General features: G+C 36.6%; 1 protein-coding gene across 1 annotated transcript; it reads right to left on the bottom strand.

The window, feature by feature from the left end:
- Positions 1 to 15,553: 15,553 nt before the first annotated feature.
- LOC149235557 (uncharacterized) lies at positions 15,554 to 19,186 on the bottom strand. Its single transcript, XM_089372144.1, has 2 exons — positions 18,967 to 19,186; positions 15,554 to 18,933 (listed from the first exon to the last, which is right to left on the bottom strand). Exon 2 carries the CDS (start codon positions 17,905 to 17,907, stop codon positions 15,955 to 15,957), a length of 1,953 nt encoding a protein of 650 aa, XP_089228270.1. The 5' UTR covers positions 17,908 to 18,933; positions 18,967 to 19,186; the 3' UTR covers positions 15,554 to 15,954.
- Between the last annotated feature and the right edge of the window lie 2,609 nt (positions 19,187 to 21,795).

Here is a 21,795-nt window from a genome sequence, read left to right as displayed (position 1 = left end):
GCCCACCCTTCAAACATACGATCAATACAGGTGAGCGAGGGACCACATGGCTGGTTCAGGTGGCAGAGAAATGGCACAACGAGCTAGTAGGAGGCTACAAGGGGCTACTGGATGCTGCCCGAGGTTCATCATGGAGAAAAATTTCTCTGGGGGATATCACCCACGAAGTGGTGGTTAACAAGTCCCACTTGGATAGATTGCCTTGGTCAGGAATCTAGTCCATGGCATTGCGATGCCTAAATTGTTGAGAGACCTTGGATAGAGTTCCTTGGGTAGGAATCTAGTCCATGGCATTGCGGTGCCTAAACTCTTCATGGGTCATATAATTTGAGATCTTTCGTACGAATACCTCCCTAGTTAAAAGGGAGTATTGAAAAATGCAACTAGGTTCAGTCTTCATAAAATGTATTTGTCAAAAGAATTTTTATTATTGTTACAATGACTTATTAAAGCATGGGTTTCATGCTTGGGTCATCATTTTATTGGTCATATTCCCTGTTGAGGACTCGTAGGATTAATAAAGAGTCAATAGAGTCATTGTATATTTTGTGAGACCCTTCTTGGGCTTTCGAACGATGTAAAAAGAAATATTTTTGAGTCAAATAAATTATGTAACCTACACACCAAGTCAGCCTCAAGGAAGGCTATATGCAAGGCAATTCGACTTCATTTGAGGATCTCACTCTCTCAAGCATAGATCGATCTTTGGAAGCTGGAAGCTGGGAAGAAGTGCGAAGTTGAAGGAAGCGTCCAAAAGGAGTGCGAGTTTGGTCTAGGTGAAGGAGAAGAAGAAAATTGAAATTTTGGTGCCTCTCTCTCTCTCTCCCTCTTGTGTGGGCTGGTTTAGGAGATCGAAGTCTCCTAGTCTAGGTCGAAGTTGTTGTTGATGTCGGAAGCTGCCAAGTCGAAGTTCTAGGGTCGAAGTGTTGCTGCTGCTAGGTTGAAGGTTGGATCGAAGGAGAGGCTGGCTTGGTGTGGAGGAGGTCTTTGTCTAGGTAGAAGAGTCTCAAGGAAAACTATTGAAGGAAGAGATTTTTGACTGGGTTTTCCCCTAGATAGGGGTTTTGCCCTGGCAGAGTGCCTACATCTTGTGTCTTGTGTTTTTGTGATCTTCATGCACACATAATTTGGTAATTGCTTGATGAAAGATAATATAACAAATAAGTAAAATAAGCCAACATAATTCACAAGTAATTATCAAGAAAGATAAATCTAACCCTAATCCTACTAGCATTGATTTCTCAACACTCCTTTGGGTACAAAACCCCAACCTTGGGTTCCAAGCCCACAAGTGACTTTTGTGGTGCTCCAACCTCCAAATCCCGAGCCCTGGGGCTTGGAGTACCTCCCAAGCTATAAAAAATCAACAATTCAAATATATCCCTCAATGTCCTTTTACTATACTTATCTTCTACCTTGAGGTCTGTAGTTAGTGAATTTTGATTTCATTTGTTTGTACATACCATGGAAAAACCATTATCCCGTGAGATTATATTTGTATCTTAGTTACTGGGAACTTCATTGTGATTAAGGACTTGAACGATGAGACTTCTTCTCCCCCTCTTTCTGCCCCAGATTCTATTTCCAGCAGCTCTTGACATGTTTTTGATAAGATTTTGCTGTATTCATTTTATGTCTCTTTCTCGTAATTTCTTTGAGTTAGTCTTATAGATTTGTTCTTAGAGCTTTTCTTGCTGCTACTAGCATAGTCACAGGAGTTGCTTATGCACTCCCATGTTGTATTACACTGGTTGTACTTTTTTAATTTCATTGATCTACCTTTTTCTGTCATTCGTTAGGCATGAACAAAATTATCTTTGTATCTTAGTTAGGCATGAACAAAATTATCTTTGTATATATTAATATATATTAATATATATATTAGTTTTTAATATTAATATTAACTTAGATTTTAGTTTAAAGTTTTTATTTTATAAATATTAATTAAATGATATTAAATTAAAAATAAAAATTAGGTTTCATTTTAAATCTCTTTGGCCGACCTGTGCTGTTCCTTGAACTTTCATCCCTCATGAGTATTTATTTCCTTCATCTGGCTCTTCTTTTTATCATCTTTCTCTGATCATCTTTCTCTATTCCCTGATGATGGATCCCATTTGGGATTCGAAACGTCGGTGTATAAATTCTTCAACTGTGGATTCTCCGGTCAAAAATACAAAATTATCTTATTTTATACTTCTTGGTATTCTAATTAAAATTAGGACTTGTGGTATTATTGTCCAATGACATCAGTGGGCCTTCATCAGATTCCATTTTGTGCCCAAGCCATGTAAGTTCAACTCTATTTACTTGTGAGCGTCCTTCCTCCAAGCTATCGATCTGTGCAATCTCAGGGCTAATATTTTATTTATTAATTATCAATTGCACCTTGTTATCTTTAGACTCCAGTTGGTGTATGCCTGCAATATTTTATGTAGTTCTTTAGCTCATGCATGTTGACTCAATGCAACCTAGTTGACAATGTAAGCACATTTACTGGAAGCATTCAGTGGCCTCATGTTCTCCATTGGATCAAGGTTATCTCCATGCTTCATATTGTTCAGTGTTGATGTCATTCTGTATTTATACACAACTGATTTGGCTTTGTGAAGTTGGTGACTCACTGGTTATGACTTTGAAAAATGTGCCTTCCAAATATGTGAACCACCAGCTTTCATATCCTTGCGAACAACTTATATGAAACATTGAATTGTATTGGACAGTGGAAGCATTTTTTATTCTAAGGACAGATTGTATTTTCTCTCCTCAGCAAGTCCGAGCAGAGAGCTTGATTAACATTTACATATCTTTACATTTTAGAAATTGCACTCTGAAATATCCATTTCAAATGTATGCTATTTTCTGCATTTGGATTTTTAAAATGGAAACCTTCACGAATTAGGTAATATTATTTTTACAATTAGGATGCGTATTTGGTATTCGTCTTATTTCATGAGTTCTTTCATGCAAGTGCCTACTATTTGCAAATGAGTTCTTGCATGATGCAATTTTTCTTATTCCAGACATTCCTAGGCTTAGGGTTGCGAATAGAGAAATATTTTTTTGGTGTAAAACTTATGTTATGAAGATATGCTTTCAGATGTGGAACAACTCAGTGTTGATGAATATTGTTATGTGGAAGTATCTACTTGTACGTAGAATCAAGGGGGAATAGGGGGCAATACATAATGAAGTAGGTGTGTAGGGAATGTAGAAGACTAAAGAAATATTTATAGCCATTTTGAACGGGGTGACTTTCTTGTCAACAATCAATTATTAGAGTGAATTTAAAAAACAACAATTTCTTTGAGACTCCTCTACAAACATTGAATTTTTGTTTTCTTATAGAATAATTGGTGTGGGTATTTTATTGGAACAAGTTTTCATAAAATATTTTATAATATTTTATTATGCAAGTTTATTTCATTAAATCTTAAATTTATTAGTGTTAGCTATTGCTTAACTTTATGAAAATAATTAAAATACAAAAATGACATATAACACAAATAAATACATCATCCACAAAAATAAACATAAGATGTATCCTCGAAAACCCGATATGGGAGAAAAACCTAGCTAGAAGGTGAGGCCTATGCTCTGCGCTCTTTCTTCAATTATGAAAATGCAAATACAATGAATGGGCACTCACTATGGAGTTGCCGATGACACTGTCGTCAGAATGGCTACTACACAATCTTCTTACCTTCTCCATTATGTGCTCAAATACCACTCATAGATGCTTTGCCCTACCATGGAACAAGTAGAATGCTAAAAAAATGAACCTTCTCTCCTAGTGGTCTAGTGTTTAACATAGCTTGATAGTTTTTTAGGGTTAAGATTTTTGCATACCTCAATTCTCCATTAGTGTTAGGTTTTGGGCATTCTAGAATATTCTTGAAAATCTTCATGTGGCTGGCCCCACATACGTGAGTAATGGGGCTAACATGGCATCCACTTGATACCATGTTGGTTAACAAGGTAGGTCAACTTGTGGGAGGCATAACTTCCACATATGAGTTCTGATTGAGATGATTTTCACACCATTGGAAGGTCTCAATTTGTAGAACAACATTGAGGGGTTGTAAGCTATGCTTTCAAAGTTTTGACCGCCAAAAATATTGTTTGATACCTCAAAATGGATTTGGAAGGTATTGGATCCCAAATTTCCAAAATGGGACCTACCACTAAAATGGGCCCTGCAAGCCAATTCCTCTATTTTTTCCACCAAAAAACTACCAAGATAGATAATAAAGTATATAATGATCCACTTGGGACCAATATTGCATGTGGTCATTGTTGAAATTTATAGATGAGGCTTATTAGCACAATTTTTTCTCCTAGATAGGGTTGGGACCATAGGAAATCCTAAACTCCTTGCATCCCAAAGAGGATCGCATTAATTAAAATAGAAAATAATTGTATCATATATGAAAAACTAAGTAGCTCAACTTTAACTTATTTGAAAAGCATATATCTATCACATAATCCTATCAATCTCTTTTTGGGCCGATGTCAGATGGACCTTGTTGTATATGCAAAGTTGAATAACCATTTCAATGAGATGAAATAATCCGTGTATTCATTAGAAAAGGTTGTATATTTATCCATCTCTAAACAAAGAGAGTCGAAATAGGAAATACATTAAGAATTTTGGTAAAAATCCACTTAAAACCAATCAAATTATGAAGATAAAACATAATGCATATGCATCCTCACCCAACCAACTTAAGCCAATTTTACCTATGTAATCCTCATACCTTTTTCTAGCTCTCATATGAATCCAACATCATTGTAGTATATTTTTTATGTGAATGATAATGCATATAGACAAGAGCGACGCTAGGATAGGGATCTAACCTACTACTACCTTAGGCCAAACCACTATATTCATCTAATCATTTAAGGCATAACTTGTGAGTTTGAATCATCATAAAAAATTTAAAGGGTAAAATTTGTTAATGTGTGTCTTGTATTAAGGTTTAAATATTCAATCGATGAAATTTTATATTTAGAATATTCTTTACACTTAACTTTAAAAAAATATTTACACATTCATATGTTTTAATTTGCTAATGTAGTTTTAAAATATGGAAGCATAAATGAGATATTTAGTACTAGATGCTATGTCAGTGTCTTTGTGCTTTGCCCAAAATATTTTTTGAAGAATTTTCCATATTTCTATTCTTCCCTCAATAATGTACTAGTTATTCTTTGGATTTTCTCTAAGAGAATTACATTTTCCTCCCTTGGATTTGCTAGTGTTTTATGTTATATTTCTCCTTTTTACCAATCTCTTATGTTACATTGATTATCTCCTAGATTTGTTGGGAGTGGAAGAAGGTGACGACATATGGCAATTTTTTCTCTTGTTTTTGCTACTTTTTATTACATTTCTAATTTTTGCACGTTTACTAGTTTACATTGTGTCTTATTTTTTTTTCCATTTTTGTGATTTATTTTTCATTTTTACTAGTTTTCTATGTTACATTGTCCTAGTTTTTTAATGAATGAGAATATACAATTTTTTAAACATACAACGGTGTATTCACTCCATCGCCAATGAATATTTTAATATAGGCCTCGTTGACTCAACTAAGCTTTTCTTGGCCTATTAGAGGATATGTGTATGGCCTTTAGCCTTGAATGGCTTCAGACACCTTCAGTGCCTGATCACCTCGGTGGTCATTGACCAACGTGGATGGAAATGATGGAAAGTTAATGACTAGAATGTTAAAAATTACCAAGAGAAATTAACCGAGAAAGATAGATTTACCAACAACAAAAAACACACATAAACACAATGTTTATCTTGGAAAACCCCAATTTGGGGAAAAACCAACTAACCCATAATTTTCTATTGGTGTTCCTTAGCCAAACCCAGACAAGTGAGCTTTCATTGTTCACATCTCTGGCACATTACAATGAAGTATTTCGAAGCCTTTTAAAGGTTTCATTAAATGCAATCCACAGACACAAAACGATGGGAAATCAAAACCATGTGCACAAAGCCATCATTGTTTGATCGAACAACTTTGACTCTTTCACCAGTTCAAGTTTTACCTAACAATCTCCCCTTAAAATTTGAATTGGGTCAATGTTTATATTGGAAAACCCCAATCTGGGTTAAAAAAAACTAACCCATAATATTCTATTAGTGTTACTTAACCAAGCCCCACCAAGTGAGCTTTCATCGTTCACATCCCTGGCACATTACAATGAAGTATTTCAAAGCCTTTTAAAGTTTCATTAAATGCAATCCATAGGCACAAAACCACGTGCAATCAAAATCATGTGCCCAAAACTATCATTGTTTGATCAAGCAACTTTGACTCTTTCACTAGTTCAAGTTTTACCTAACAACCCCCCCTTAAAATTTGACTTGGGTTCCCCTTGACCAAATTTGGCCAAACTGGCCAAGTGAAGCAACACTGCTCACCTCTGGCCTTCCCTCCTCAAAGTTTATATCCAAGGTATCTGGTAATTTGGCATGTCCCCCTATCACCTAAGTCTAACTCTCGACTTTACTGGTAATTTCTTAGGGTTACACATGTCTTACTAGGTCTTACAACAACATGTCCATTTACATGTAAAATTTTCAACACCATCCCACTATTTTTTTTTGAATTATTGTCGTTGTTTACAATACACAACCAACATCTCTATTCCATAGGTCACCCATTTCACCACTAAAAATCTACAATCTAAAACAAACAAACCATAATAAATAATCTCATTGAAGCATTCCATCAAACACTTTGTGTGAAGTTTGGCATAGGTTTTCTTGTATGCATCTTTACACATATCCATGGATCTTATCGTTCTCAACCATGCTGATCAAAACCCAACAAGCTTCTCTCTTGGATTTTACCTCACCCTGTGGCTCTAATACCATGTTAAAAATTAACTGAGAGATAAATTTGCCAACAACAAACAATACACATAAACACAATGTTTATCCTGAAAAACCCCAATTTGAGGAAAAACCAACAAACCAAATATTCTATTACTGTCCCTTGGCCAAACCTGGCAAAGCCGGCCAAGTGTGTCGTCACCACTCATGTCATTACAACATCACAATGAAGTATTCCAAAGCCTTTTAAAGGTTTCATTACATGCAATCCATTAACACAAAACGATGAGTAACCAAAACCATGTGCCCAAAACCACCATTGTTTGATTGAGCAACTTTGACTCTTTCACTAAGTTAGGCTTTACTTAACATAGAAGAGTATTTTTCGGTTCCCTTGCATAGTGTCAAGACACACCATGGACATGTTAGGCACCCTTTATCACACTAGGCACAATGCAGACCTTGAAAACACACACTAGTTGAATGCATCAAAAGACTTGGAAGGAGGCTTAACAAGATAAGGCAAAGTGGGGGTTGTTGCAAATGACCTTGTTCAATTTGCAAGCATGATGCATGGAAAGAAAGATTGGCATAAAGAGCTTGATTGGCTTCAATTCTTGGACTACATGTAGACCCAACAAGTTGGGTGGTCCACACTTGGGGGTTGCAACAAACAATAGAGGCACCTTTCAACACAAGCATCCATGAAACACAATCACAAGATGGACTCCTTGGGTGCACATCCACCAAGCACACATCCATATGGCACACATTCATTAGATGCACTTTGGACACACTTGGGGGTGATGGGATGCACTTGGACACACTTAGGGGTGATGGGATGCACTTGGAAGTTGGGTGCACTACTAAGCACACTTGTTGGATGTGGATGATTGGAAACAAGTCACAAAGGAAGCAAGTTGACAGATGGTAGTTAGGTCCACTTTAGAGTGAAGGAACTTGCAATTGCAAGGAAAACATCGCATAAATGTGGGATGCCTCAAAAGTTCCAAGGCACAAGTGATTGGTCATTCATTAACAAGGACTGTAAAGGAGTTTTGTGGTTCGTGCTAAGTTTAGGGTTAGAATGATAAAAAAAGTTGAACTAGTTGAGTGAGAAGGAGAGTAAGACAAGACCTATAGGAGGTAGGCCTATGGTTGCTTTAGGAGTTAAATTGTACAAGTTTGTTGGGTTGTACAAAGAAGACAATGTTGCTTAAGATTCATTATACATTTATAATAAAATTGTAGGCAGGAGGCTACAACTCTCTTGTTGTACATATATGACATTTTTCATATAATAAAGTTGAGGCACTCGCCTTGGGTGTTGGTTATATACATGTGTTGTGGACTTTTTATGATTATTAGATGTTGTCTCTCCTTGCTTTGCTTTGTGTTGGATAAATATTAAAATATTGGCTAAGTGTTAAAGTATTGTTGGGATGTTTTAAAAGTTGTGGTTGGACATGCACCTATTGTTGAATGAACTTGGTTGGGTATGACTTAATTGCATTTGATAGATTGTAGCTTAAGGTGAAGCTATGGGTAGACCCTAAATGAAGATGTGTAAACTGATTGTAAGAGGCATAGTTTGGCCGAGCACATGTCACAAGGCAAGTTAGTGCCACACAACCTCAACTACCAAAACAAATTTGGGTGAAACTCAATTTTGTGAATAAAAATTTGGGTAAATTGTAGGTTTGTGATACTATGACTTAATGAGGCTTAGTCTCCAAGCCATTTGCGAAGAGTGGAAGCTTTGCTTGGATGTATGTTAGTGGAATATTGTTATTTAGCACTAATTAGGATTTTATTTATTTATTCATTTGGATTGTCTATGAGGTGCAAATATGAACATTATTCTACTAATTTAGAGAATCTGTATGATTTTAATACTCGCACTAGATTTAACTAGGTGGTTGTACTCAATAATATTCTCAACAAATTTTTATCTTGCTTGGGGCAAAAATATAGGCTTATAAAACATTGTTTATTTTGATCCATGTATGAAATATTGGTAGTGGGTTGAGAAATTGCTTACAATATGAATATATTGGCTATTTTGATGCAAGGATTTGAAAAAATCACGTACATCCACACTCCACAGTGAGTCAAATATCTACATTATGGATTAAGGAAAGTCATTTCGAATTTAATAATCAAATAATTCCCCTACGTTCATTTTCATGTTTTGTGTCTATTCTTGTCTCTACCCAATGTACAATGTTCAATTAGGTATTGAGCTTCATTCCAAACTTCATTTTAACAATTTTTTATTTAATGGAATTAGCCAAATTTCCTTTCGTAGATTGATCCAGATTTATGAATGGAATGGAATGAATGCATATTTATAACAAAAACAAAAAGATACAATAAAACCTAACTTATATTAATAAATGGAATGTGATGAAACTATAAGAATGTGGAATGAAACACACTCACTCGAATGCTAGTAGCTTGTCTCTAAGAAGAAATGTGATGGCTATGCACATTCGTTAGAGCGCCTTACAATGAGGTCAAAAATCCCTTTTTAACATGAAGCAACAATGAGGAAACCATAAACATCTAAAAACCTAAACCTATGAGATGAAATGTCAAAAGGTTTGTGGACCCTAGTGGGGTTAGTTGGTATATAACATTCTCAGGGTCATAACTTTTGCATAAGATCTCTATTTGGCATGCTCATTAGCCCATTGGAAAGGTCTAGCCGAGAAATACACATTTTAATTAGGCCCAAGTGATAGCCTACGCTTTGTCCCAGGCCCCACAAAATCAAAAAAGCATTGTTTAGGGTCACAAAACGACCCTAAAAGTTCAAGACCTAAAAACCTATAGAAAAACGGCCAAGATGAGAAACTACGCTTTGAGCTAGTGGAATAGGTGGGTGGCCATCGATATCCACCTGAATCCGTCTTCCCCCTTTAGGAAGTAATGCTATCCATTTCATTGAGTGTCCCTATTAGATGGGGAAATTTTTGCTAAACTTAGCCCTGGGTGAGCCACTTTCCTTGGTGCAAGAGCTGCCTTGGTTTGACAACCCGATAAAGTTGGATCCTTTGTTAGCGAATGCCCTTAACCTATGTGTCCATGATATTATCAATGGTATCTCATTCCGTACAGTCAGGGCTGAGCTCTATCAGTGTCATATGCTTTGTTATCTTTTATGTGTTCAATAATGGTGGAAAGTGTGGTCGAAAGAGGTCCACATTGAACATTGGGTGTAAGCCAAGGAAGGGGGAATACTTAACTCAAAGGCATTGTCACCCATAGCGTTGGTGATGGTGTAAGGTGCATCTTGAAGTGGATGCAACTTCCAGTGGGGTCTTGTAAAGTTCTCTTTTTGCAAATGCAACCAAACCTTGTCTCCCACTTGAAATTGTGTGTTATGTAGTGTTGATCATGGCACTGTTTGTACATAGTATTGGCTTTCTATAAAATACCATGGACCTATTGAAGGATGTGTTGAATCCATTCAATGAATTTGGTTGCTTTGTCGACTTCATAGTGAGCATGGGAAGATTCCACGTGTGGACACAAGGGGTAGAGCTACATCAAGAGGACCCAATGGTTGAAATCCTAGGCCCACCTAACAAGGGCTATGGCTAGTTGAGCTATGGAGTCTTCTTTTGTATCTATGTTGAACATAGGGGAGACTTTCATTCCATGTGTGTGGATGCTTGGAGTTGTATATGCACAAGAAATGCATAATCATCTGTAGACGACCTCTGTGTGGCCATAAATTTGGGGCTAAAGGAAAGTGGATTTGGTGAGCTTGGTGTCCAACAGTGACCAAAGGCTCGACCAAAATGTGCTTAGGAACCTACTTTTCTAATATAATATGATGGTATGTGGTATCCCAAACTGTACCCACACTTGTCAGAAGAAGAGCTTAGTAGGGGCCTTTACTATGGTATTCTTCTTGCAGGTTGTTAGAATGGCCATCTTATAAAATCTATCAACAACCATGAATACATAGTCATGGCCTTGCTTGGTTAAAGCAATACCAGACATGTAGTCTATCGAGATGGATTTCGAAGGCATGTTAGGAGTAGGCAGATGGGTTGTACATGCCTTGCTTCTTAATGGTTGGTTTAACAATGACACACGCGGTGCATAACCTGATATACTTACTGACATCTTGTCGAAGTTTTGGCCAATAGAAATACTTTTGTAGCAAAACCACTATCTTTTCCACATTAAAGTGTCCTGCCATCCAACTATATTGAGCTTCCCAAATCATCTTTACATGCTCACTTGAACGAACATAAAGATAACTCATATGGAATAATAGTTCGTCATGAAGATGAATGTTAGTGACGACCATGCTCGTGCTCAACATTTGGTAGGTGGTAGTGAAGTTAGGATCTTTCTCATAGATTTGGGGCTACCCAGAGGTCTCATGTTCGTAGGAGTGGAACGCCATGGTTAGTGCTGCAATTGGAGGTTGACTAAAGTAGTTAGCGATGCGGTGGTGCTTCCTATCTTATATTTGATATTGAGATGAAACTGCTACAAGTACGTGGACCATTTTTTATGGCAGTCGTTCTGCAATTTTTCTTGTCTATGCATGAAATGTAAAGGCTTGTGATTAGTGTGGACGATTGTTTCCTTCCTGATAATGTAATGCTTCCATTGGTGACAGACTTGTACAATAGAATACATTTCTTTGTCATAGGTGGGGTACTTATGGACAACATCTGATAGTGTCTCACTATGGTAGGCTACCAGATGACTGTGCTGAGTGAAAATTGCGCCGATAGCATAGTTTGAAGCATCTGTCTCAATTTCAAAAGGTTGTCGCAGATTAGGTAAGGAGAGAACTAGGGCTAGGCATGCGGTATTTTAGATCATCAAAAGCTTTTTATTGCGACTTGCCCCACACAAATTTTTCTTTGCCACCACCCTTAGTCAGTTGGTTGAGGGCCCATGCAATATGGGAGAATCCCAACACGAACTTGCGATAGAAGTTGGCAGGGCCTAAGAAACTCTGAAGCTTAGTTAGTGTGGTCGGGGTCGGCCAATCACGAATGACTTGAATCTTTGTTGGATCCACATTCACACTCCATGCCCATCAACAAATTGTAGCCTAGGTATTGGACCCTATTAATGTTGAAGGAATATTTTTCCAAGGTAGCATATAGGTTGTGCTACCACAAAATGTTAAGGACCCACTGATTATGTTGCAAGTGTTTTGCTCAACTCTTGTTGAAGATGATGATATCATCCAGATATATCACCACAAAAGAATTGGTGAAAGACAACAAGATATCATTCATTAGCCTCATGAAAATTACTAGGGAATTCTTCAAACCAAAGGGTATGACCAATGATTCAAAAATACCTTTGGACTTGAAACCATGTTCCATACATAAATTTGTTCTATAGGGACCTCGTGGTAGCTAAAATTCAAATCAATCTTACTAAAGTACTTGGCCGCCTTGAGTTGGTCAAGAAGGTTGTCAATTTAGGGAATTACGCATCAATTCCTGACTGTAATTTTTCTTAGGTCCCAATAATCAATACAACGTCAATAGGTCCCATCATTCTTCTGCAAGAGTACAATTGGGCTTCCACAAGGTTAGGAGCTCGGTCAGATGTTTCCTTTTTGGAGAAAATCTTACATCTGGCACTTGATTTCCTCATTTTTTAGAAGATATCAACAATAGATTGGCCCATTGGTTAGAGGTGCAACAGGATTTAGATCCATTGAATGCTTGACCTCATAGTGCAGAGGTACCGAGTGGGTGAGGACAAGATGCATTTGTATTCTTCCACAACCTTGTCCACTTACTTCTATTGTATGGAGAGGCCCGGTGTGGAGACCATGTATGTGGTTGCGATCTTCTATTCACTTTGAGAACAAATCAAGAAGAAAACAAACTTCTTGGTCTAGGAGATGACTTTCCTACATTGCTTAGTGGAGATAAAAAAAATGGTGGTAGGTGGAGCTACCTATGGTATCTTGTATAGTCGTTTGCCCAAAGTAATAGTAACACTACAAGGTCTAGAATTATACGCAACATGACGCTTCCACAAGTATGGTTGGCCTAAAAAAACATCACAAACTTTAGGGGGTCAATATCACACAATACGTCATCCTTGAAAGGCTTGATGTCATAGGGTAGGCGACACTATTGGCTGACGCAAAGATCTCACCATCAGCGGAGCCACTCGATGGTGTATGGTTGCGGCGGTGGTGTTGTCAGTAGGTCTGACTACTTGACAACCTCTACTAAAATGAGGTTCTTTTGACTTCCCCTATCAACAATGAAGTGCAATGGAGCACTCTTCACCCACTTCTACAAGTGAAAATGGTGCTCACCTTCCTCTAGTTCATCAGGTTCACTTGGTTAGACCTTGGTGGTAGCAATGATGACACTCGGTTCTACATCAATCATCTGCTTTCCCTTGTCTAGATTTGATTCAAAATTGAAACCTGCATTTGACTCTAGGACTTTCATCTCATCCACCAACAATTGCTTTGAGTGACGTTATTGATATTAAGCCAAGGTCTGTTATGGAATTCACACCAATTTCCTCTGTCTTTCTTCGTCTTCCCATTACCCTTCTTTGTTTGCAGCTTAGATAGGTTGTCCCGAGGTGTTCCATTCTAGCTCTGTGTTTTGTTCCACGTGTTGGGGCTACCTTTTCCCTGCTTCTGCTGTGAGAAATTCATAGATCCAAATTCTTGCTTCTTCTATTTAATTTCTACTTGATTTTGATAGCATATCAATACACCATGCCTAGTAAGGAGATGTCCAAAAGTTCCCCTTTTTTGTAGATGTATCTGTGCATAGCGTTGTGGTACCTGAGCATTAGATGTCGCTCAGAGCCTTGAACACCCAACTTGGTGTGCAAGGTATGGAAGATATTTGTGAACTCTGACACTGTTTGGTCCCTCTCTTGCCGCAGTGTAGTCCATCTCATGTATTGGTCATTGTAGTTTCCAACAAGGTAATATTGTTCCTTAATAACATCCCAGAAAGAGACCCAAGTGGGTACAACTGCAAACATTACAAATTCCTTTGTAGCCTTTTGCTCACGGTAAATATCCCACCAATCCTTCACATGGGGGATAACCTTAAGGAGTGAAAAGGTACCCTTTTCTATATTGGAAAAATTGTGGACATAAAACTACCTTTTAACATATTTAACCATTTGTCTAGAGCATCCAGATCTATCTGGACTTCAAATATAGAAATATAAAAACTAACTTGTACCTTGAAGGGGGTAGCACCTCCAAAGTGGCCACTTGATGAAGATGCGTCAGTTGTTGACAGTGGTCAAAGGATCTGAGCAAAATTATCCATCATCACATTCCTTTGTCGCACAAGGCCTTCCTCAAGAAACAATTTAATAGGATCTTCTAATCCCTTGTCTTTCCTTTCTTCCACCATGGGAGGTCGTCGAGGTCGGCAAGGGTGATTTTGCAAAGGCTCAAGTAGTTTGAGTCCCAACTCTTTATACCTTGACTTTGTTGGGGACATGCATAGAGAAACAGATAAAGAGCAAACCACTCTAATACCACTGATTTAAATTTATAACGGGAATGCAATGAAATACAAATTCATGACAAAAACATTACAATGAGCTTGATGATAGTATTTTTTCAGGAAGAAAAAGCATGATATATTCATAATAGAAGATTACATAGCTTGATGATAGTATACTTATGTTACATTTGATTTTTCATTAGCTTAATTATATTATTGTTATTAAAATATCTATTATTATGTTTATAGGAGAGGTAGTCAACCCATGAAATCAATCCTAAAACCTTTTGCATAAAGGTCAAAGCATTCAACTACTAAGACCAATATACAAAACTTTTTTTTTTTAAGACAGACCCAAGGGGGATTTGAACCGGTGACCTATTGCAGGGAGTGCCTTAACAATGCACCCCATTGATCATCCATCCAAATCCCTGTGGACGGCCAATATACCAAACTTACATACATCATAGACATTGATATATTATTTCAAAAAATAAAATGATTGAAATAAAATAATCCAATAAGCTTTTAGTCCACATGCAAACTTTTTAATAAAGAAATTTGTAAAAAAAAGGGTTCATGTATAAATTTTTGAAAGTATATATTTGCTCAATAACAAAATAAAATAGGAACTATTTTACATATAAATAATATTGATGTTGATAAAAAGGTAAATTTGAAGGATTTTGATTTAGCTTGTTTGTTTGTTTGTTTTTTTGCAACTAGGCTGAGCCTACATTGGGGCCAACCCCAATGTTAGATGGAAGAATGATCTGCCTCACCAAGATTGAGTGAGGCTAGTTCGAACCTCGACACCCCATTGGATGCTTTTGACTCTAGTTACATACATTTTTCATTATTTTATTTATTACTTCACATCATCATCTCTTGTTCTTGTTTGTGCAACAAGCCAATCAAATATAACATTTTTCAAATTCATCAACAATGGAAAGCACATGCATTCTTCATTACCAATGACAAATAAATTCTCCAAATAATTATCACTTTATTAGGCTTTAAATCAGATCTGCCGGGAACATCAGGTTTTTTATTGTTATTTCAAGATTTAAGTTGTGATCAGTACTGGAAATACCCAATCATGACCCGCCACGATCACAAGTCGGCCCATTCTGAATGTAAAAGGAGATAGATTTGCAAAAGGCAGTCTGCTAAATGCCCCTGCAAACTATCCAAGATGCTATTGCCAAAATGACCAAAGACACAAACTCCCTTATTTCCTCCAGTTTCTCAAAGAATTGGATACATTCACTTACAGTGCTAGACTTTATCCTTCATCAGTATGGTAGTTAAACAAACTTTAAGCATGCAGACATAAATTTAGAAATTCACCACATCAGAAATATTGGCAAGTTATCTGTTCCAGCTGAAACTGAGCATATTTCATGTATGAAAATTGTTTCAGTTGATGTTTCCCTTGTCAACGTAACAAACTTAACCAAGAATGCAGCAATGGGTACAGGATGCTCCTTCAACTGTATAGAGTTTAAACATAGCCCTTGTTTGTAACTTTTTTTGCCTTCGATTTCATTAAAAGAACTTCACCCTTTTGGAAGCACAAGTCTCCCAGTACAAATCAAGAACACTTTCTCATTAAGAGATAGATTGAATAGAAGCTATTATATAATCCATAATTTTAATAGTCTCTTTCCTATCCATCTCTTTGTCTATATATGTAAGCAATGTATTCCATGTTGCAATGTCTGGGACAAGTCCTTCACAACTCATAATTCTTAAAAACTCCAAGGCTTCCAGCAACTTGCCTTCTCTGCAAAGCCCACCTATCAAAATATTATATGTAACTAAATTAGGAGGGCAACCTCTTTCCAACATTTCATTCTTGAGTTTAATGGCACTGGGCAATTCACCTTCCTTGCAAAACCCATTGATCAGTGTATTGTAGGTTATTGCATTGGGATAATAACCATTGACCAGCATTTGATTCAGCAAATCAAATGCTTTCTCTAATTTTCCTTCCTTGCAAAGTCCATCCATTAGGGCGCTAAAAGTAACAGCATTAGGTATAATGCCTTTTTCCAACAATTCATCCAAAAGATCTTCAGCCTCTGCCACTCTATTCTGCTTGCACAGTTCATTTATTTTTATATTGCAAGTTACAACATCAACAAAACAGTCTGTTTGTTTCATCTCATCCATGAATTCAGCAGCGTCCTGCAATCTGCCCTGCCTATACAGGCCATAAATAAGTGTATTATAAGTAGTAAGGTCAGGGTCACATCCCTTTTCTTTCATCTGATTGAAAAGATTAAATGACTCTTCCGCCCTATCTCTCATACAGAATGCATGTATCAAAATGTTATAAGTGACAACATCAGGGGTGCAACCATCTTTTTCCATATCACTTACTACTTTAACAGCCATCTCCATTTTGCCATCCTTGCAGAGACCCTTGATCAATATATTGTAAGTGCCCACATTTGGAGTAAGGCCCTTGATTGCCATTCTCTTTAGCAATTTACGGGCACTCAGCATTTTACCAGCCTTACATAGACCCCTGATTAATGTATTGTGAGCTATAACATCCGTTTTACATCCCTTTGCCTCCATTTGCTGCATCAATTCAGCAGCCTCAGGCAGTCTACCTTCCTGAGACAGCACATCAATTAATTTTGTCAATGTGATTGCATCAGGAACATAGCCTTTGGCTAGCCCTCTTTCAAGAAATAGAAGTGCCTCTGTTATTTCTCCCAGTCTACAACACGCACTGATCAAAGTATGGAAAGTGATCTCATTTGGCTCACAGCCACTCTCTATCATGTCCCCCATAACTTTCTTGCAGACATTCAAACTCCCTCTTTTGCACAATGCATGTATGAGAGTATTGTAAATTACTACGCTCGGTTTGCAGCCTTGGCAATTCATAGTCTTCAACAATCTGAATGCCTCTGCGAGGCGATTAAGTATGCAAAGCACTTTTATCAGTATCCCAAAAGTATAAACATTTGGGCTAATTCCAGATTTCAGCATCCTCTCTCTGTAGAAATCTCGCGCAACATCAACATTATCCTTAACTAAAACATTAAGAATTGCATTGTAGACTTTAATGGTGGGTTTGCAATCAAGCTCTTGCATGATATCCAATACACCAACTGCTTCATCTGGCATCCTAGCCCGGCCATAGTCATGAACCATAGTAGCAAAAATGGATTCATCGGGCGCGCAGTTTATCCGTCTCTGCATCTCGTGGAGAATATCTCCGGCAGTCTTGAATCTTCTTTCAAGGCCAAGCTTGTGAATGAGGACCCTGTAAGTTACAGGATTATGGATGAAACCCGGTTGCTTCTCTGCCCATCGGAAGGTGCGAAGGGCTTCCCGAGCATTTCTCTGCTCCAGAATCATGTTTGCAACATCACCATGACTTCCAACAGAATAAGAAGAAAAAGAATTAACAGTGTCTGGTGTAATCAAAGTTGAAGATGAAGCCCTCAAGGAAAGAGAATCATTAGAGTGCAATCTAATCACAGGAGGGAACTTTCTTCCCGCAGTAGCCCTTCTTGCCCAATGAAAAATACTAGTACTTATCATACTTTATCCTTTTCTTCCCTAATCCTGCTGCTTCTTGGTTTGAAGAATTGTTTTCTCAGGTAAGAATAGTAGTATATATCACACTTTATCCTCCCGATCTGATCCTCCTGCTTCTGGGCTTGACGGAATTTTTTTCTAAGATAAGAATAATATCTATTATCATACTTTATCCTTTTTTTCTGATCCTTATGCTTGTGGGTTTACAGGAATTACTTTCTCATGTTGATTATGGCTTCTATGGGCCAAGTGGGTTTCAGGAAACTTGTCTTGGTGTCAATGAAACCTCTACTAAACAAGCCGACTGGGCATGTAGAAACTTGGTATAAAGTTTCTCCGTCTCTCTATGGCTGATTTTTTTTGAAACAGTACAGTGTGATTCAAGATACAAATAGTGATCAATTAGATACATCACGAATAAACTTTGGTAAGAATTTCATAAAATGCTTGGGGATCATAACCGCAACAAAGTTCACATCAATGTCGTGAAAAATGGAGGATAAAATTTGTCATCTTCATAAGGATTTCGTCAAACAGTTGGTGGGCAAGCTACTTCAAAACAATTGCTAGAGTTTGGTAAAACATTGGGCAGTAGTAAGAATGTGGGTATAAACTTTTTCAGAATGTGGGTTTAAGCTTTTTCATCTGGGAAACAAAATCCTATGTTAGTATTCACGAAAATAATAGCAGTGAAAAGGCATAAAGATGATGGACAGATAGTGCCTGTAACCAAGTTCAGAATACCAAATAGCGCTGTTAACAGATATTTCACTGGAATTATTCTCCTCCCCACGACCTAGATTTTGTCGGAGCATTTAAACGCTTCCTGGCACATTCGGTTCTTGCAGTCAGGTAGGCAAACATCTTGTAATGGCACACCTCCTCGCACACCTCCTACTTCGTGAGCACCTCCTAATGGCATACCTCCTCAGTGCTGGAGCATTCCATTGGAATTGCCATTGAGAGTTCTGGTGGGCAAGAAGGCCCACAGACTTTTACCTACGTGTTTATCAGGGAACGTTTTGCTACCTTTTTGCTCATATTCGAAGGCATTTTTGCTACCTTTTTGCTCATATTCGAAGGCATACGCATGAAAATACTGCACATGTGTTCGTCCGTTGCTACGTTGCTGGTTTGAGGGTATTATGGCCAAATATAACAGAGTTTTGACCAAAGGTTTCCTTCTATTTTATTTTGAGGAAGTTGCTTGATACAACGTTATTATGCAATGGGGTTCTTGGTCGCATAGGATTATTTAGGGGATCTCACTCAATGAAGCGAAGACGGTCTACATTTTAATTTTGTATCTATAAAGTACATATGGTTTCTGTTTTGTTATGAATAAGTGTCACAAATGTATTTGAGGTAAGGAATTAGCAAAAAAAAAATATTTCAATTGGGGTAAGGAATTAGGAAAAAAAATGTATTATATTGGAGTGTTTAATCTCACTTATAGTCATTAATCAAAAGCATATATAGAGGTCAATATCTCTTGGAAAGCCAAAACTCTTATTGCTCTTAAGGACTAATTCTCATCAACTCTGTTGTGAAACAGGGGGCTGGAACAAGCCAAAATGAGTGTGGGAGGAAAGAGTATGCATTTTTTGTTTTTCAGAAACCTGGAAAAGAAAAGCATTTCATTTTAGAATGTGAGGCCTTCAAAGACAACAAGGAAAGTTATGCATATATGTTGGTAGCTAGCTCCTGGGATAGTCTATTTAGCAAGGGGTTTGCCGAGAAGCTGAGAGCATTTATTGTGAAACTTTACAGAAAAAAAAAACTGAATAGGCTATCTTTAACCTCATGGACGTTAAAATAATTTATTTATTTCTTCTTTCTTTCTATGATTTCTCATTAAAATTAATATATTTACACCATTCATTTATAATATTCAAAACTAATGATTTTTTCTTCTTTTATTTGAATTATATAGATATGAAATTAACATAAAAAGAAATGATTTTTGTGATCTATATAATTTATTTCTCACCAACCAGTTCATCATCATCAGGACACAAGGACAAAGAAGAATGCATCGAGTTAAATAGAAAGATAAGAAGAATTTATTTTCTTTATTAATTTAAAAATATAAGTATATATATAGAGTTTGGAATTATGATAATTTTTTTACCTAATTCCTTAGTAATATGAGGATTTTGGATTCTTAATATGAGGGTTTTGGATTCTTTTTATGACTAATTATACAAGGTATTGTATTGAATTTTTTTATTTAACATAAATAATGTTGATTTTAATAATATTTTTATTTTACAATTTAATTAAATTAATAAGTATTTTTGAAATATATTATAAAAATCTAAATTCAAATGGTTCACAATAAAAATAAAAATAGAATAAATTAAGTTAAAAATAAAAGGAATCAACCAAAGAGTCAAAATTAACTAACAAATAGTTAAGGGATAAATGAGGAGGGAATTAACAATTAACCCAAGGGGGAGAAATCAGAGGAGTCAAAAAAGGAGAAAATTGAAATTTAAAAATTCAAAGTTTAAGGGGATAAAAATAAAAATAAATAAAAAATAAAAATAATAAAAATAAAAATAAAAGAATAGAAATTGATACCACCAAATGAATCAAGAGATGAAATAAAAAAACTAAGAGGATCCTTGCCCTTTCCTCTTAGCTGAAAGTGCACTTTTTTTTATGTCAAAGCTCAAACAATCAAATTAAGGATTATCCCCAAATGGTTACCAATTTGTAATGCTACACCCCTCAAGCCAATTCAACTCCTTTAACCCTCAATGCTAATGAATATGGATAAACTATGAGGATAAGAAAGACATTATAGTTGGAAACAACCTCAAACTATCTCATATGTGGTGATGTCCACCTCAAGGTCATCAAGCCCAGTTAAACCACAATAGTCACTCCGAAGAGTGTCCATTATGGCCTTCGGAGCATTCAACCCTATAATAAATCCATAAATGTGTTTTTGTGGTTTTTCCATTATGGGATTTAAACATTGCAAAGATATAGGTGGGTGAGGATCTTTCATAAAACCCTACAACCTTCTTACCCACACTAGAGTTTTCATCTATTTGGAAATTTTGAGTTAGGATGATAGCATGGACATAAGGGAAGGTGGTGATATGGTGGCCATTTTTCTCTCCCTGCATTGTTCATGGAATGTGAGAGATCTATTTAACCTCAACTGTGAAGGAAAATTTATCATACATTTAAGGAGTTAGATATTATTTATTCATAAGAGGTTAATAGTGTTGGTTTAGCATTTAGAATAACCCTTGACTTTATCTAGGCAAATTTGAAAATATATATCTCTAATCCTCAGGAAGTCAAGGAGGGGTGGATACTTTATTATCGATTGAGATTGCTAAGATATTGTTTATTGGGATATCAAGTAGACTCAAAAACTCATTTGGGTTACTTTGAATTGAGATCATAACACTTAATGGGTGGAAAATATTTATGTATCTAATGATATGATTGAATTGGTCTTGTTGTAGCGATGGATGGTTGAAAAGTTACCTAAACTTACTAATATATCATGACTATAACATGTTTGAATCTCAAATAGGATAAGAAAGGTTTATTTGCTCAACAAGGAAGCATAAGGGTAAGGGGCAATGGTTTTGCTCACATTCTAGCTGAGGCATGTTTAACCTAAATATATATAGAAATAATGATTCATCTAACATGTAGCTAATTTGCTCCATTCTTAGAAATTAAGAGGTGTAGTGTTCTTAACAAATTGGATAGAGTTGTTCTTCATAATCACTATCTTATTTTAGATCATTTGTACAATTCACAAGTCACTTATTCATTGATCCCACTACTTACTGAATGTTTCATTTCACTGGTCCCAATTCTATCAATAGAATCAAGAAAATTGGAATTTGGTCCTTGCACTAT

This window comes from Pinus tabuliformis, chromosome 8 (genome assembly GCF_031772625.1).
Source record: "Pinus tabuliformis cultivar Carrire ecotype Pingquan chromosome 8, CPIR1, whole genome shotgun sequence".
Classification (NCBI taxonomy): domain Eukaryota; kingdom Viridiplantae; phylum Streptophyta; class Pinopsida; order Pinales; family Pinaceae; genus Pinus; species Pinus tabuliformis.
This window is presented reverse-complemented; position numbering and strand designations above follow the sequence as displayed.